We start from the raw sequence: 18,971 nt of genomic DNA on the forward strand, positions 1-18,971 counted from the left end.
GCCCGATACTTCAATTCTCCTGCTCCTCAGATGCTGCCTGACCTGCTGTGCTTTTCCAGCACTATAAATGCTACAGGAAGGATAGAAAGGGAGGCAAGAGAGGAGGGGGAGTGGCATTTTTGATCAGGGGATAGCATGACAACTGTGCTGAGGGAGGATATTCCCAGAAATACATCCAGAGAAGTTATTTGGGTGGAACTGTGAAATAAGAAAGGGATGACATCTTATTGGGATTGTGTTATAGACCCCCTAATAGTCAGAGGGAAATTGAGAAACAAACTTATAAGGAGATCTCAGCTATCTGTAAGAATAATAGGGTAGTTATGGAGGGGATTTTAACTTTCCAAATGTCGACTGGGACTGCCATAGTGTTAAAGGTTTAGATGGACAGGAATTTGTTAAGTGTGTACATGAACATTTTCTGATTCAGTATGTGGATGTACCTACCATAGAAGGTGCAAACTTGACCTACTCTTGGGAAATAGGGCAGGTGACTAAGGTGTCAGTGGGGGAGCACTTTGGGGCCAGCAACCATAATTCTATTCGTTTTAAAATAGTGATGGAAAAGGATAGACCAGATCTAAAAGTTGAAGCTCTAAATTGGAGAAAGGCCAAATTTGACAGTATTAGGCAAGAACTTTCGAAAGCTGATTGGAGGCAGATGTTCGCAGGTAAAGGGATGGCTGGAAAATGGGAAGCCTTCAGAAATGAGATAATGAGAATCTAGAGAAAGTATATTCCTGTCAGGGTGAAAGGAAAGGCTGGTAGGTATAGGGAATGCTGGATGACTAAAGAACTCAGGGTTTGGTTAAGAAAAAAAGGAAGCATATGTAAGGTGTAGAAAGGATAGATTGAAGGAATCCTTAGAAGAGTATAAAGGAAGTAGGAGTATACTTAAGAGGGAAATCAGGAGGTCAAAAAGGGGACATAAGATAGCTTTGGCAAAGAGAATTAAGGAGAATCCAAAGGGTTTTTACAAATACATTAAGGACAAAAGGGTAACTGGGGAGAGAATAGGGCCCCTCAAAGATCAGCAAGGAGGACTTTGTGTAGAGCCCAAGAAAATGGGAGAGATACTAAATTAGTATTTTGCATCAGTATTTACTGTGGAAAAGGATATGGAAGACATAGAATGTAGGGGAATAGATGGTGACATCTTGCAAAATGTCCAGATTACAGAGGAGGAAATGCTGGATGTCTTGAAACGGGTTAAGGTGGATAAATCCCCAGGACCTGATCAGATGTACCCGAGAACTCTGTGGGAAGCTAGAGAAGTGATTGCTGGGCCTCTTGCTGAGATATTTGTATCATCAATAGTCACAGGTGAGGTGCCGGAAGACTGGAGATTGGCTAACGTGGTGCCACTGTTTAAGAAAGTTGGTAAGGACAAGCCAGGGAACTATAGACCAAGGAACCTGAGTTTGGTGGAGGGCAAGTTGTTGGAGGGAATCCTGAGGGACAGGATGTACACGTATGTAGAAAGGCAAGGACTGATTGGGGATAGTCAACACGACTTTGTGCGTGGGAAATCATGTCTCACAAACTTGATTGAGTTTTTTGAAGAAGTTACAAAGAAGATTGAGGGCAGAGCGGTAGATGTGATCTCTATGGACTTCAGTAAGGCATTTGACAAGGTTCCCCATGGGAGACTGATTAGCAAGGTTAGATCTCATGGAATACAAGCAGAACTAGTCACTTGGATACAGAACTGGCTCAAAGGTAGACGACAGAGGGTGGTGGTGGAGGGTTGTTTTTCAGACTGGAGGCCTGTGACCAGTGGAGTGCCACAAGGATCGGTGCTGGGTCATCTACTTTTTGTCATTTACATAAATGATTTGGATGCGAGCATAAGAGGTACAGTTAGTAAGTTGGCAGATGACACCAAAATTGGAGGTGCAGTGGACAGCGAAGAGGGATACCTCAGATTACAAGAGGATCTGGACCAGATGGGCCAATGGGCTGAGAAGTGGCAGATGGAGTTTAATTCAGATAAATGCAAGGTGTTGCATTTTGGGAAAGCAAATCTTAGCAGGACTTATACACTTCATGGTAAGGTCCTAGGGAGTGTTGCTGAACAAAGAGACCTTGGAGTGCAGGCTCATAGCTCCTTGAAAGTGGAGTTGCAGGTAGATAGGATAATGAAGAAGGCGTTTGGTATGCTTTCCTTTATTGGTCAGAGAATTGAGTACAGGAGTTGGGAGGTCATTTTGCGGCTGTACAGGACATTGGTTAGGCCACTGTTGGAATATTGCGTGCAATTATGGTCTCCTTCCTATTGGAAAGGTGTTGTGAAACTTGAAAGGGTTCAGAAAAGATTTACAAGGATGTTGCCGGGGTTGGAGGATTTGAGCTATAGGGAGAGGCTGAACAGGCTGGGGCTATTTTCCCTGGCACATCGGAGGCTGAGGGGTGACCTTATAGACGTTTACAAAATTATGAGGGGCATGGATAGGGTCAATAGGCAAAGTCTTTTCACTGGGGTCTGGGACTCCAGAACTAGAGGGCATAAGTTTAGGGTGAGTGGGGAAAGATATAAAAGAGACCTAAGGGGCAACCTTTTCACACAGAGGGTGGTACGGGTATGGGATGAGCTGCCAGAGGAAGTGGTGGAGGCTGGTACAATTGCAACATTTAAGAGGAATTTGGATAGGTATATGAATAGGAAGGGTTTGGAGGGATATGGGCCGGGTGCTGGCAGGTGCGACAAGATTAGGTTGGGATATCTGGTCGGCATGGACGGGTTGGACCGAAGGGTCTGTTTCCATGCTGTACATCTCTATGACTCTATATCCTTCTGTGGATTTGGCTCATTCTCCCCATTTCCTTTCCCATCTATTTTAGTGTTATCTGCAAATCTGGTGATAGTACACTCTCTTCCCTCATCCAAGTCATCCTCCCAATCTTTAGGCTTAATTCTCTTTTGACAACATTGTAAGCCTCTTCTTTTAATTAAATTGCATTCTTTAAAATACATTTCTTCATTTAGGAACCGCTAAATTACTTTTTAATTTTTTTTGCTCAAGGGAAAGTGTATTAAATGTAAATTTTGAATTATTTCTTTAAATATTTGCTGTTGCCTATCTACTGATATACTGATTCTGATATATGTTTTAATTTAATTTCCCTATTTAACTCAATGAATTAATTCCACATAGTGCTTGGCTTGGTTAAAATTTAAGATTTAAGTTGCGGACTTAACTGTTATGTTCAACTTAATGTAAAGGTCTTATAAGTTACGATCACTCTTCCCAGGGACTCCTTTTCATTACTTAATACTCAATACTAAACATTTAAAAGTAGCCTATTCCCCAAAAGTCCTCTGACAAAATGTTCCATAATTTTAATTATTTCATAAACATTTAAACATTTCTAAGGGAAAATCTGTCTGACTGTTTGCTTACCTTGTTCTGAAAGAATTTCCTGTTGAATTACATGAGTGATTTCATAAGAACTATTATGTGAAACTTAAATTCAAAAGGATTATTTGCTTCATTTTAAAAATTTGGGTGAAGAAATCTTAACTTTTATATGTTAAGCAGAGTCTCAATTCAAGCTTACTTTTAAAATCTATAACGAGAAATGGGAATGTGTTTCTACTGAACAATAACCATTACAGAAAATCCAGGGGATTGCCCAACCAAGTTTCCAAGGCCAATCAGCTGCATTATAGAGCAGGCTGCCTCCACTTCAGCTGCAGACCAGACGGAGCAAAAGGAAAGAAAAAGTAAAGGCACATATGTGGCATGGGTGACAGTGAATGACCCACACAGTGAGCCTCGGCTCAGCCTCTCATGAACAATGAATCTCCAAATATACATGCCCTCCCAAATGGACAAATTCCCTTCTTGGTAGCCCTTTCCATCAATCCCATAGGGTTGAACATTTTCATATTCTCATCACTCTAAATATGTTAGCACATTTATAAATATATGTTCATTTGCACATATAATTGATGATGCAACATGTCTCGTCTCAAGGTTGAAGGTACAAAGCCATAGCACAAACAAAGTTTGAAAATGTAAGATGTGAAGTGAGCAGCTCCTGCACAATACACATTGTGTGTGAACCTGGAAGGTGAGTATACTTTGCAAATACATTGAACCTTTCCAAGCCACAATACATAGTTTGTGCATCACAACTATTACTGGATTTGATTCCTGTTGCTACATAATGTGGTCAACGAGGCTCAGGCCTAGTGTTTGGTTTGCACACAATAAGTTAAAGTTAACAGCTCTCAGCCAGCATGTAGTACTCACAGGTGTCTTTCACTACACTCTCTGGGTATGTGTGTTGACCTTGAAGGGCCTCACATCAATTGCAATTGAATCCTTCTTCACAGAATTAAATTCTTATCCTGCCCAATCCAGCTCTAGTGGCAGCTATTTTCAGCTTCATTGTGCATTTGTTATCTACAACATGTGAGAAGGGTACAGTGGGAACTTCTCGTGCAGTGACTCTAGGCACAGCCTTTTACAATCGATGAACCTCCAAATATTCCTATTTTCCCAAATATACAAATTCCCTTCTTGGCAGCCTTCTAATCATCTCCATAGGTTTTATCATTCCCATATTCCCATCCAACAAGTCTATCTAAATCTTTATCTCTCTACATTAACATCAACATCTCCCTTCCAACTGTCCACAGCCCTCAGCTTCTCAAGTTAACATGCCAGATGCATTAGGACACTCTTCCTTCACAGAAGCCACAATACTACAGACTGTCAATGACCCCATTTCCCTAATTACCTGTTTCCCTTCCACACTCTATTGTCTCCCAGTCCTCATATATTGAGTTACCCCCTTTCTTAATTGTCATCCCTCCAATTGTCACAATTAAGTTTCACAGAATCCCTCCTGCACCAGAGATACCTGATAACCCATCTTCAAAACAAAGTCCTGATTTTAACATTCCCATCGCTGTTTTCAAATATGTTTATGGTGTGACCCCTCTCTATTTCTGTAATCACCCTCTGCCCCACAACTGTTGTTTCATACAGTCTCTGAACAATCCACCAAGTGCCACACATTTAATAATTACAGCAGCACAGCAGTTCAGGCAGCATCCAACAAACAGCGAAATCAAACTGCTGTGCTCTTCCAGCACCACTAATCCAGTATTTGCTTTCCAGCATCTGCAGTCATTGTTTTTACCTAATTACAGCAGCGTCCATCCTGATGGATGCTGTCACTCTAACCCCCGAGCAAAGAACTGTTAGACTCCCCCATGATGGCAAGTTAATAGACAAGAGCCGAGCCGAACACAATTAATCAGGTAGAATTAACAGCTGAAATTCATTCATGTCAGTTCCCGGAGCCCAAAGCTATCACTTAGTCTGATCAATGCACACCCTGAAACTAAACACCAAGCAGATATCAACCTGAAGTCTCCAGCTCCCACTCTTGATGTCAGTCGGACCAATCTGAATTTCAGGGTTGGTTCTCCTTGTCTTTCTCATCCCAGCTCCATATGCAACAATGAAAACAGCAATTATCCTTCAATTCCCTTCTTGATTCTCCTACTTGCCACCTTCCTTTCCTGTCACCCTCTCTTGCTTCCTCTTGTGTTTGATGAAGACCATCTCACTCCTTCACTTGCTTTTTCCCTATCACTGCTCCTCTCGTAAGCTCTTGTTTGGGCAAGAATGAGGGAGAGGGAAGCAGCGAGTGAGGATGTCAGAGAGAGGGGCAGCAAGAGAGGGGGTGGGCAAATTGGAAAGTAGGTGAGCTGCATGCAGGGAATGACAAGCAGGATGCAAATGGGAAGAGTTGGTAAGTTATTAAGAGGAATTTGGAGCCACTTAATACTAATCATTCTGCTGCAGCTGGTTTTGTAAAATCAATAAAGAATGATTAATCCAAAAGGTACGTAACACATTAAAAACACAGGGGCATGACTAGAGAATTTGTTTTAAAATTTGGATTCTCTGCCAAATCTATAAATAATAATTACAAAAGTTCTTGTAGCTCTTTATATTTTAGACTTGTCAAATTAAAATAAAAGTCTCTTATAATAATTAGAATCCCTACAGTGTGGAAACAGACCCTTCAGCCCAACAAGCACACACCGACCCTCCAAAGAGTAACCCACCTAGACCCATTCCCCTACCCTATTTTTACCCCTGACTCATGCACCTAACCTACACATCCTTGAACACTATGGGCAATTTAGCATGGCCAATTCAGTTAACTTGCACATCTTTGGATTGTGGGAGAAAACCAGAGTACCCAGAGGAAACCTACACAGACACAGGGAGAATGTGCAAACTCCACACTGACAGTCGCCAAGTCTGGAATTGAACCCGGGTCCCTGGCACTGTGAGGCAGCAGTGCAAACCACTGAGCCATTGTGCTTTCTTTGGAGCCATTACTACCAAGATAACTTTCCTTATGTCAAATAGCTAAAAGACAAGTTACAATATTCTAACTACCAAATGTCTCTGTTACAGTTATGGCACTGAATGTAAAACCTAGAGGTTGTAAGTTCAAATTTCACCATGGAAATCTAATCATTTGTAGGCTGGTGCATTACCAAGTCAATGACTGGAGTGGTATTTTTTTATTCTCACATACATTTGTAACTTGTTAAAATATATTGCATTCACATTCTCTTTGTACCTCCTGGTGGTGCACACATGCACATATTACATTAATATTGATGCACATGCATCCTTCTCCAAATGGATGGAAAAAAATGTATAGGGAACATTGTCCACAATTCTCTGCAATGTTTATGTTCCTGAATTCCAAATCTTTGAGCATCCCTAATTTTGTTTGCTAAACAACTGATTGTCTTACCTTCTGCTGCCATGCCTGTAGCTTGGAAATCAATCCCCACATCTTTTTGGCTCTCTGCCACGCTTTCCTTTCTTAACACACTCCTTAAAGTCTCTTTGGCCAAACTCTCGATCATCTGACCTACTGTCATATCTTGGTATTATACTTTGTTTTATAATGTTCCTGTGAAGTATTGTGAGATTTTGTTACATTATAATTATCTGTGTTACATGGATGGCTTGTGTGGACCAGAATAACTATTAGCTATCACTGTCTTTATAGTGCCTGTCAGGAAGCTTTCCAGTATTGCTGTGCTTTGAAGGCCTTTCTCCTCTGTGGTTCACCTCCTCCACCATAGTCTTCAGGGCTGCAACAAAAAAACTTACAGCTTGCTCTCTTCCCCGATAATTCCATCCTTCTGACTGGCACAAATAAAATTCTTTTCTGAAATAACTTCAGCACCAGCTTCCATCAAACTGCAACTTTCCTTTAAGATGTGCAGACTGGTTTTAAGTACTGCAGACTACCTTGAACTCATCCTCTGTGCTCTGTCCTCAGGCATGAAGGAATTCAACAGGTTACTATTATTGGCTGCAATCTTGTCAATCAGTGGACAGCAGAGACTAAATGGTGCAGGTATATGGGGCATCACAATCCCCATTGACATTTTTGGACTTCTCAAATTTTGTAGTCAACACTTGTTTTTTTTTGCCATTTTTGAAAATTTAACTGGAATATCATAGTATAAGATAATTACCAAATAGATTTTACCCATTGCTTCTCCTATAAAGTTACTGAAAACTCAGTTAAATCACAAGGCAAAGGATTGATTCACTTATGTGAGTGATTTAAATGTGAGTGACTTATCTATTTAAATAAGTCAAATAATAATTCTAAATATGGTCCAGATCAGGAGGTACCTTGGTTGGCTGATAGCTTTGCAGTTTTACCTGTTGTTTCATTTTGTTAGGACAAAATAATTGTTTGTGAAAAAAAGAAAAGTTGCTTACAATTGTAGGATTAGGAGAAGGTCGAAAACATAACTCATACACTTGTTCAGGAAAAGGGCACCCAATATGTGCAAGTTTGGCATTTGCTCCTCCTCGGAATGGTCAATCCCATTATTCTGCTGCAACAACACATGACCTGCAATTACATAAAAGTTACATTGATAAAGATGGAGACGAACAGTTGATATGCAACAACTGAAAATACAATCCACTGCAAATGTTTTAAAATTGGGAAATATTTCTGGAAATAGTTGGAGCAATTTAGTAATAGTAATCACAAAATACTTCTTAAATAGAGCAAAGAACTGAAAAATTACACTAAAATAGGACTTCTTTTCCTTCTGCAAATAAATCTTTTGAATATTACTTGGAACGAAGAACACCTTCAACAGACTAGTGAACAAGGACAACTACTTTCAATATTTCAACTCATGCTACATTATTCTGTTGCTTGTTTCAAATGATTGTCAGAAAATGGAAAAGAGAGAGTTATTATCTCTCTTCTGTAGACCCACACATTTCCCTAAAGACTTACTTCGGGACCATTTCTTCACTCCCTCCCCACATTAACTTCCTCCTTCTTTTATAATGTCCATGACACAACACTAACTATCCCACAGATCTTACTATTTGTTCAACCGAGGCAAAGTTCTTCCCTACTAAAACCTCAAATGGTGTCAAAATTCATTTACAAATTCCTTAAGCCAGTGCTGATGAAAAATCATTGGCCTGAAACATTAAGTTTTAACATTAACACTTTCTCTCTCCCGACAATTCAGAAATTCCAGTATTTCCTATTTTTCTTCCAATCTTCCAACATTCTCAGTATTTGGTTCTTATTTAAGTCCCATGCTTACACACTTTCCTCCTTGAATGCCTCCCACCGCGCTCTCACAATTATATCTATGAGGTGCTTCTCCCAGTCCAGTTGGGTCTAATTGCATCATACCTTAATAAAATTAGCCTTTCGCACTTTAAAAAAAGATAGGACCAAGACCAGAGAATCTTGAATATCAAGGAACAAAAGGTTTGTGTTAAGAAATATAAAGGAGCTCACGGCAGACTCTGGGGGCTCAGTATGGTCATAGTCATACAGTACGGATACAGACCCTTTGATTCAACCAGTCCATGCCGAACATCATCCCAAACTAAACTAGTCCCACCTGCCTCTCCTGTCCTATATCTATCCAAACCTTTCCAATTCATGTATCCATCCAAATATCTTTTAAACATTGTAATTGTACCCGCATCCGCCACTTCCTCGGGAAGCTCATTCCACACATAAACCATCCTCTGTGTAAATAAATTGCCTCTTATGTCTTTTTAAACTTTCTCTCCTCTCACCTTAAAATGTTCTTCCTAGCCTTGAAATTCCCCATCTTAGGGAAAAAAAACAATTACCATCTACTCTATCAAAGATGAAATTACAATAAGCAAAGGCAGTACATGAAAAAACATTTTTCAGCAGAATTAAAACAAAGATCTTTGATAAATACATAAAGAGTAAGAGCATTACTAGGGAAACAGTACAGCCAATTAGGATCTTAATGGATCCAAAAAACATGGGCACTGTTCCTCAATGATTATTTTGCAATGGTTTCACAATAGAAAAGAACAATGGACATGTAGATATCAAGGTGGAGGACTGTGAAGTATTGGAAGAAATTAGAATAAAGAGAGGGGATACTAATGTATTTAGCATCATTAAAAGTGAATAAATCTACAGTCCCAGGTGAGATGTATCCCAGGCTGTGGAGGTGGATGGGGGGAGAGGAAGCTGGTGGGGTGGGGGGGAAGAAATATCAGATGGTCTGGCTAATTTTCCAACCCTCTCTTACCACAAGTGAGGTACCACAGGGCTAAAGGACTGCTAACCTTGTCCCATTTCTAAAAAGCTGAGAAAGGGATGGACTAGAAAATTACAGGCCAGTCAGTTCCCACATTAGTAGTGGGAAAGTTACTATAAGTAATTCTGAGGGACAGAATATATCTGCACTCGGAGAAATAGGGATTAATCAGAAACAGTCACCATGGATGTTAAAGGAAGGTTTTATTTGACAAATTGGATTAAAGATTTTGAGGTGGTCACCCAGAATATTGATGAGGGTAATGCATTTGATGTAGTCTATATTAACTCTGGTAAGGCTCTTGATAAGGTTCATATGACAGACTGGTCAAGAACAATTGGTCCAAGGCAAAGTGGATCCATAATTGGCTGAGAGGCAGGAATTCAACAGTAATGGTAGAGAGATCACCTTATGACTGGAGATTTGTTTCCAGTGGGGTTCTGCAAGGCCTAGGCTGTTTGTAGTGCACATTAATAATTTGGAATTAAATAGAGGGTCCATGATCAAGAAGTTCACAGATGGTAGAAAAATTGATAGAGTGGTAAATACTGAGGAAGATAGCTGTAAACTACAGGAAGTTATCAATGGACTGGTCAGGTGGGCAATGCAATGACAAATGGAATCCAAGCCAGAAGGTATGACTTGATGCATTTGGTAGGGCTAATAAGGTAAGGGATTACACCTGGAAATTATCAAACATCAGAGGGGTCTTGGTTTGCATATTCTAAGATCCTTGAAGGTAGCTGAGCAGGTATTTAAGGTGGTTAAGAGGGCACATGGGATATTTGCTTTAATGAATTGAGGCAAAGAATAAAAGAGCAAGGAAGTAATGCTGGGATTGTATAAAATGTTGGGAAGTGGGTGCAGCAGAAATTTAAGAGGATGCTGTCTGGGCTGGAGGGTCTGAACTACAAAGAAAGATCAGAGCAGTGAAATTCAATGGATCTGATAAAAGTGCACAAGACTAGGGGGCAGAAACAGAGTGGATAGGAAGTCATTCTTCCATTTGGAATGAAGGATGCAAACGTATTGCAGCCAAATTGTAGATGGCACAAAAATATTTGGAGAGAGAAGTTGTTAAAGGGAGGCAAATGGTGTACAGAGAGATATTGATAGGTTAAGTAAGTGGGCCAAAAGTTAGCGTATCGTGCATAAAGTGGAAAAATATAGAGTTGTTCATATTGGAAGGGGTAACGAGAGAATAAAGTATTATTTAAATGGAGAGAAACTGCAGAAAGCTGTAACACAGAGGGACAAGGGGGAGGGGGAGTACTTGTGCTGGTCCACAGGTACAACAGGAAATTAGGAAGGCTGATGGAATATTGGCACATGGATCAAGGGGCTCAGAGTATAAAAGTACAGGAGTCTTACTGCAAATGTACAAGGTGCTGGAGTACTTAGAGCAGTTTTGGTGGCCTTCTTTAAAGAAAGATGTAATTTCATTGAAGGCAGTTCAAAGAAGGTTCATTGGGATGATCACCAGTATGGAGGGATTATCTTACAAGTAAAGGATTCTGAAGGATCTTAATAGGGTAAATACTGAGAAGGTGTCTAGGATGAGAGGGCATTATCTGAGAATAAAGGGGCACCAATTTAAGACTCTAGTGAAGAATTTCTTCTGACGGTCGAGAGCTTTTGGAATTCCTTGCCACAGACAGTTGTGGGGATGAGTCCTTGTGTATATTTAAGGCCGAGATATATGGGTTCTTGAGCAGTCAAGGAATTAAGGGTTAGGAGGAAAAGGGCATGAAAGTGAAAATGATCCCACTGAATGGCAGAGCAGGCTCGAGGGATGGAAAGGTTTATTCCTGCTCCTATTTCTTATGCTGTTATGGTCTAATGGAATAATGTCTTCACCCAACTCAGATCTTTGGAAGCAGTTCTATTAGGCTTGTTGCTCCTGAATGCTGCATCACAATGACTGTGAAAGGGATATTGCTCCTGATCAATGCTTTGCTGAGCACCGATGGCTGAAGAAATGGAACGTAAGTCAGGTCTGACAGCTGCTGATATTCTGCAGGGCCTGACTTTTCATGGCTGTAACTGTCTGCCCATGGAGACAGCATGGTACTGATAAAACTCGGTGGACTTCTCCAATTTTTGATCTAGTTTGTCAAGTGTCTCTGACAGGCAAACCTGCTGTTCTTGTGACTGTCTGTGCATTCGTTTAAAGCTATTTATGGCCGATACCACGGGTTGACAGTAACCACTGACCACTTGTTTCACACCCAGACTGGTTTTGTTTTTCACTGAAGTACATCCCAGGAAGCATTGTGTGCATCTCTGGGCATAAATTACACACAGTAAGGTCCAATTTCTACTCCTTCATTCTGATTTTTAATGATGCTCGCTTTGGTATAGTAAATGCTACTTCACAAAGGCTTTGTTAGAGTTTGTGCTATCGTGGTAGCATTTACAAGATGAGATTTATTATAAAGTACTGACATAGTTAGATGCAGTTTCCCCAGTAGAACTACTTGTATAGGCAGTAGCTTCCATTGTAAGTATTCATTTAGCATAAAAAAGCTAAACTAGAAGTACAGCTTGAGAACAGAAATATATCCCAAAATCATGATTTTCAACATTAGATATCTTTAATAGTGCGTTTTTTTTAATCTGGCTATATACATTTAGTTAGAAATTGTGATTTAAATGACAGGGATTTTTCATGTTTGGGAGCCATCAGTTTTGAGCTGCTGCAATCAGACAGAGTATGTTATGAGTTCAGGGCCAGTGCCTTCACTGAACTGGTCAGTGCCTCGTGATACAGATCACATAACTACAGCAAACCAGGATGCACATCAATATCATCCTTTGCCTTCTCCTGCATGCTCTCTGAACAGCCTTACCATTGCTTGGGCTACCTGTCCAGTCACACCAGCACTAAAGCTGTGCCACCAACTTTTATATACTGTGCTTCCTGCCTCTCTCTCAGTCTAGGAGCAAAACAGCCCACAAAATAGCTGGAGGTGTCAAGATGAATGGTGTGCTGCTTGTCATTAGGCTCTTCACATCTTCTCAGATCCTGACTCTGACCATGGTGAGCAGCACCTGGACTGGAATTGGAGGCTGTCCCTGAATGACTGTGTCCTGAGCAAGAGCTCTCCTCTTTGATTGGACTAGGACCTGCCGACAACTCTGACAAACTTCCTAGCTTTTCCAAGCCTGTGTTAAATGGCATGACGAAACAGTATAAGCAGAGTATCTTTGGCTGAGGGGACAATACACAAAATGACAATACAAGGCAATGCAAGGTATGGATGTTGACAGGAGTCCAGAGATATAGTCTCGCCCAGTTTATGATCTGGGTGCATGTCACTGAGCTCAGTGTCCTGATGCATCCTGTTATGCAGCATTGAAGGGTAGAAGCAACTTGTAATTGGACTGGACATATACCATGAGGATTCAGAGAGGCTGATTCATGTTGGCTGCCAATATCTGTGGATGTGGGGTGCATGTGACTGGTGCCCATGGAATGTGCCCATAATGTTAGTACCCAGTGTCCAACACAAATATCTTTCAAAGCAAGCAGCAAGTCGAACCAATCAACAAGCCACTCGGGTTTTCATGTTGTGCCTTCTCAATAGCTGGGTTGTATGGCAAGTTCGGTGAGTTACACTGTTAAAAAGGAATGTAACAAGCAATATTGAGCATCAATTAGGAACCCTCTGCTGTCTTCAATAAGTGTGTTTCTCCACTTGAAGGTTGCCTTGTACACAACTATGTTGGATTTTCATTCCTGTCTCATTTCACTGGGGGACAGAGGGGAATTGATGCATGGTGTTGTATTTCTTGATCTGGCACATTTGGTTGACTTGACGTTCCTCTCATGCAGTCATAATTCCAACAATCATAAACCATTTATCACCTACTGAGCTGTGTTTCAACCTGTTGTATGGTGTACAGCGATTACTCAATGTTAAGCAGATATCGCACCAACAGCCATCTGTATCTGCTTGTTGTGTTTCCTTCTAAACATGCACTTATTTACAAAATGGCTTGGCTTCTTGTTGTGAAAACATTGCTATCCTGATGCTGGACATGCCTGCTTTACGTTTGTGTGATGTCCTCCGCAGTACTTGTATCATGCTCTTTCTCTGTGATTCTTCCCTTTTGACCTGAATGTCTGTCAGCACAATGCATGGTCTATTCTGCCAGGAATATGCTCTAACTGCCTATGAGTGAGCTAATTGCTTCTGCAAATGTCAACTTGTTTTCCTAAGAATAGGTTTCTTTGCTCTCAGTAGATGTACTCTCATTACAGGATCTCCAATGCTTAACACAATCCTGCCTTTGATTTGGATCATCTGTTTGTTGCCCAAATTTACAGGAGTCTGAGAGCTGTTTTATAACAGTAACATATTGATCAAGTTACTCTCTTCCTTTCAATTTGGGCCCTAACATTGTAAATATACCATTCATAAATTCATATGTTAGACTTACTTGGGAATGAAATGATGCCTTCAAGGCTTTCGCCATTTATGCAGTTTTGTTTCTACTTTCCAGAGATTTTTTTTTAAGGGTGGAATACAGTCTCTCCCCAAACAGTGATAGCAGTGTAGCTACTTGGAATAAGAATTAGCTTTATCATCACATGTACTCAAATGAATACAGTGAAAAGCTTACAAGTTGCCATTTATGGAGTAATCTTAGGTACAAATTCTTAAGTACAAATCCTTACGAAAAAATAAAGAAATAAAATGTTCAGAGTAACACTCCTTCCAACCCAGTCCACACTGGCACTTACCCTCCAGTCCACACTGGGTCTCACCTCAAGGCTGGGAGACTGAGGTGATTCTAGAGCAATGCTGAAGGTTCACACTAAGGCCACGATGGGCTGAAAGACCACCAGCTGGGCAACGGCCATGCTGTGCCAAAAGACCCCCATGCCTGGCTGGGAGACAGCCATGCTGGGCTGCCAAGGGGATGCCACGCTGTGTCCGTGCTGAGGCTAGGATGTGAGTGCGCACTGAGGCGAGGAGTTCAAGACATCGCCAAGAAGAAGGAAGGAAAAAGAAACACAAAAGCGAAATAAAAAGGGAGATTAAAGAAAAGAAACGGACGGAGTGGACGAAGAATCCTACTTTGCTGCCATCTTGCTATTCTGCTTATTGAATAGTATCAAGAGTGTGGTGCTGGAAAAGCACAGAAGCCTATTGAATAGTTCTGTCTCACACGTTTCATTTTGACTAGTGCTGGGAGAGGATAACTTGCAGCTACTGTATTTTACCCAATGTTTCAGCTGTGGCCAACTTCTTTGTCCCTTGCCAGCGTCTTTCACTGGCAGCTTTCACAGCCATGAACTTTTCAGTGTCATTCTTGTTTTTGCAGTGCTTCTATACAGCTCTTCAGTACTCAATCTTATCTTCATTTCTAATACCATGTTATCAATTCAATCCAGCGTTGTATTGTTTGTACTGTGTTCTTCATTTAAACAGCTGCACAAAGGCAGCCCCCCAGTCAGTGCCTTGTGGTAGAGGTCACATAAATAGGACAAACCAGGATAAACCGTATATCCATTCCAGAGACAGGCTTTATCTCTGAATTTTTTATAACAAGATAAAGTGATTATCTTAATTGGTTTTGCATAAAGGTAAACATTTAAAAAGGATGAGTGTTTGAAATAAGGATTGTGGTACATTAACAGAATTACTGATGAATCAAATCAACTTACAAAAAACAAAACTGAAGGTCATTTAGTCTGGGTTTGTGTTACTGGTTCTGGTTGAATTAATGGTCCAATGAATTTGAGGATAGAAGGTGATTGTTGGTGCTTAATAGCTTCAGTTATCTGACTAGAATTCTTTCACTGAGCTGGGAAGCTACACTGGGCGGGATGGGGCCAAAAAGTGAATAATCCAAGCAGGAAAGAAATACGTGGAAATTGGTGGAAATACCTCTGCTATGACAGAATCAAGCAAAGTATTATTAATAATGTGTGTTATGGTTGAAAACAAAAGTATAATATTTAAAGGCTATAATAACTTGTGTGTTGAAAAATAGATTTGTTTGATAAAGTCAGTGATGTGCAACAATGCCATCTAGTGTGATAGGTCGGTCATTACAGCATGAGAGATGAGCGTTATCAACATTGACACCTTGGCGTTACTCAAACATTGGAATACAAAGATGAGGGTACTGTACACAGAACTTTAAAAATATACTTTGAATAATTACTAGAGGAAAGCCTTTTTACTTAGGTAGCCGCTTGGGAACGAGGATGATTTGCCCGGTTCACTGGATTCTGAGATGCTGATAAATAATCTGCAGACTCAGCTATAAACAGGCAGTAGTACTATACACAAAATACAGATATGCAAAGTCATGCACTTTTAAAGGTCATGCTATATAATGTAATCGGGGATTACAACTGTGTACTCAGCCCCACACATTTTTGCAACTTTATAACCTAAATGTAATCAGAAGGAAGTACAATGACCTTACAATAACGCTGGTAAAACAGATAGTGGTATTTGAACAATGCTGATCTATATTTATGAATCAAATAAACACAACTCAAGTGAATGCAGTTTCAACTTGTGAATATTTGTTTTATATGTAGATCCACGCAAGTGATAATTAACTCTTCTTGGGATGATATGAAAACATTGTTACAAGTTCAGATTCTAGTTATGATCCTGCACAAATCCACAGTGGCATGAATGGGACCTTGTAGGCCTTGTTCAGGAGTAAATAATGGGTGCGTACCAATAAAAACACCTGGGGTGCTTTAAATGTTTTAAAGGTATCATCAGCCCTTCTCAGTTCCTCTAATTCTTATGCTATTCCCAATGTTGACAAATCAGTGTCCAAGATAATGGTCAAATAAAAGCAAAATACCACAGATGTTGGAAAGCTGAAATATAAACTGAATGTGCTACAGAAAAGCCAACAGCATTCACATCATCTGTGGAGACAGAAACAGAGTTAACATTTCAAGTCTGGTGTAAGAGTCATATGGGATTTGAAACATGACAGAATGGATGTCACCAGATCTTGTGAGTCTCTCAAGCATTTTCTGTTTTATTTCTGAAGATTAATACTGTTAGCGTAAAATTCTGAACATATAAAACTTCCAAAGCACAATTTTACATGATATCTACCATAACACGTAAAATTACAATTTCGGATGAATAAACTGAACATGACCAGTATCCCAAACTAAACTAGTCCTATTTGTCACATTGGACCAAATCCCTTCAAACCTTTCTTGTTCATGTACCTGTCTAAATGTCTTTTAAATGTTCGACTTTCACTGTCAGTTCCTTCCATAAATGCACCACCTTCTGTATGAAAATGTTGCCCTCAGGTCCATTTTAAATCTTAACCCCTCTCACCTTCAACCTATGCGCTCTAATTTTGAATTCTCCTACCTTAGGGAAAAGGCCTCGGCTATTCATCTTATCTGTGCTCCTCATAATTTTATAAACCTCTATGAAGTCACTCCTCAACCTGCTATGCTCCAGTGAAAGATGTCCTAGCCCTTCCAGCTTCTCCTTATAACTCAAATTCTCCAGTCCTGGTATCATTCTTGTAAATCTTTTCTGAGCTCTCTCCAATCCAATAATATCCTTTCCATAGCACAGCGACTAGAACTGTACACTACTTCAAAATTGGCCTCAGCTATGTCCTGCACATTCGCAACATGATGTCCTAACTCCTATACTCAATGCTCTGACCAATGAAGGCAAGAATGCCAAACAGCTTCTTCATCACCCTATCTACATATGATGCCACTTTCACGGAACTATGTACCTGAATCCCTAGACCTCTTTAGTCAACAACACTCCACAAAGTCCTGCCACTAACTGCTCTGGTTTGTCTTACAAAAATGCAATATTTCGTGTTTAAGAACAAAGAACATTTACAGCCCAGGAACAGGCCCTTCGGCCCTCCAAGCCTGAGCCGATCCAAATCCACTGTCTAAACCCGTCACCCAATTCCTAAGCATCTGTATCCCTCTGCTCCCCACCTACTCATGTATCTGTCCAGACGCATCTTAAAATAATCTACCCTGCCTACCTCTACCACCTCTGCTGGCAACGCGTTCCAGGCACCTACCACCCTCTGTATAACGTACTTGCCACATGTATCCCCCTTAAACTTTGCACCTCTCACCTTGAAAGCGTGACCTCTCGTAATTGAATCCTTCACCCTGGGAAAAAGCTTATCTCTATCTACCCTGTCTATACCCTTCATGATTTGTAAACCTCAATCAGGTCCCCCCCTCAACCTCCTTTTTTCTAATGATAACCTACTCAACCTCTCTTCATAGCTAGCACCTTCCATACCAGGCAACATCCTCGTAAACCTTCTCTGCACCTCCTCCAAAGCGTCCACATCCTTTTGGTAATGTGGCATCCAGGACTGTACACAGCACTCTAAACGTGGTTGAACCAATGTCGTGTACAATTTTAACATGACCTGCCTGCTCTTATACTCAATACCCAGTCTGATGAAGGCAAGCATACGATATGCCTTCTTGACCACTCTATCCAACTGTGTAGCAACCTTCAGGGTACAATGGACCTGAACTCCCAGATCTCTCTGCTCATCAACTTTTCCCAAGGATCTTCCATTTGCTGTATAATTCGCTCTAGAATCAGACTTGACCTCACATTTGCCTAGATTGAACTCCATCTGCCATCTCTCCACCCAACTCTCCAGTCTATCTATAGTCTCCTGTATTCTTTGACAGTCCCTATGCTTTCTGCTATTCCAGCAATGTTTGTGTCATCTGCAAACTTGCTGATCATACCAACCATGCCCTCTTCCAGATTATTTATGAATATCACAATCAACAGTGGCCCCAATACTGACCCCTGTAGAACACCACTGGTCACCTTTTTCCATTTCGAGAAATGCCCTTCAACCACCACTCTCTGTCTCCTGTTGCTCAACTAGTTCTTTATCCAACTAGCTAGAACACCCTGCACACCATTTGACTTCACTTTCTCTATTAGTTTACCATGGGGAACCTTCTCAAACGCCTTACTAAACTCCATATATATGACATCTACAGCCCTTCCTTCATCTATCAACATGGTCACTTCCTCAAAGAACTCTATTAAGTTGGTAAGACATGATCTCCTCTGCACAAAGCCATGTTGCCTATCACTGATAAGCCAATTTTTTTCCAAATATAAATAGATCCTATCCCTCAGTACCCTCTCCAGCAACTTTCCCACCACTGACGTCAGGCTCACTGGTCTGTAGTTCCCGGAATATCCCTACTAAGCCTTCTTGTACAGGGGAACAACACAAACAACCCTCCAGTCCTCCGGCACCTCGCCTGTGTTTAAGGATGCTACAAAGATATCTGTCAGGGCCCCAGCTATTT

At 40.8% G+C, this 18,971-nt stretch overlaps 1 protein-coding gene across 2 annotated transcripts in view; it reads right to left on the bottom strand.

Moving 5' to 3' along the window:
- The window catches only part of LOC140478940 (uncharacterized), a 315,441-nt gene that overhangs the window by 220,051 nt on the left and 76,419 nt on the right, over window positions 1-18,971 (bottom strand). For both annotated transcript variants that reach the window (XM_072572602.1, XM_072572601.1), the window contains exon 6: window positions 7,785-7,920. In XM_072572602.1, coding sequence (XP_072428703.1) covers window positions 7,785-7,920 — 136 coding nt within the window. The remainder of the gene's footprint in view (window positions 1-7,784; window positions 7,921-18,971) is intronic.

Source organism: Chiloscyllium punctatum, chromosome 6, assembly GCF_047496795.1.
Source record: "Chiloscyllium punctatum isolate Juve2018m chromosome 6, sChiPun1.3, whole genome shotgun sequence".
Taxonomy (NCBI): domain Eukaryota; kingdom Metazoa; phylum Chordata; class Chondrichthyes; order Orectolobiformes; family Hemiscylliidae; genus Chiloscyllium; species Chiloscyllium punctatum.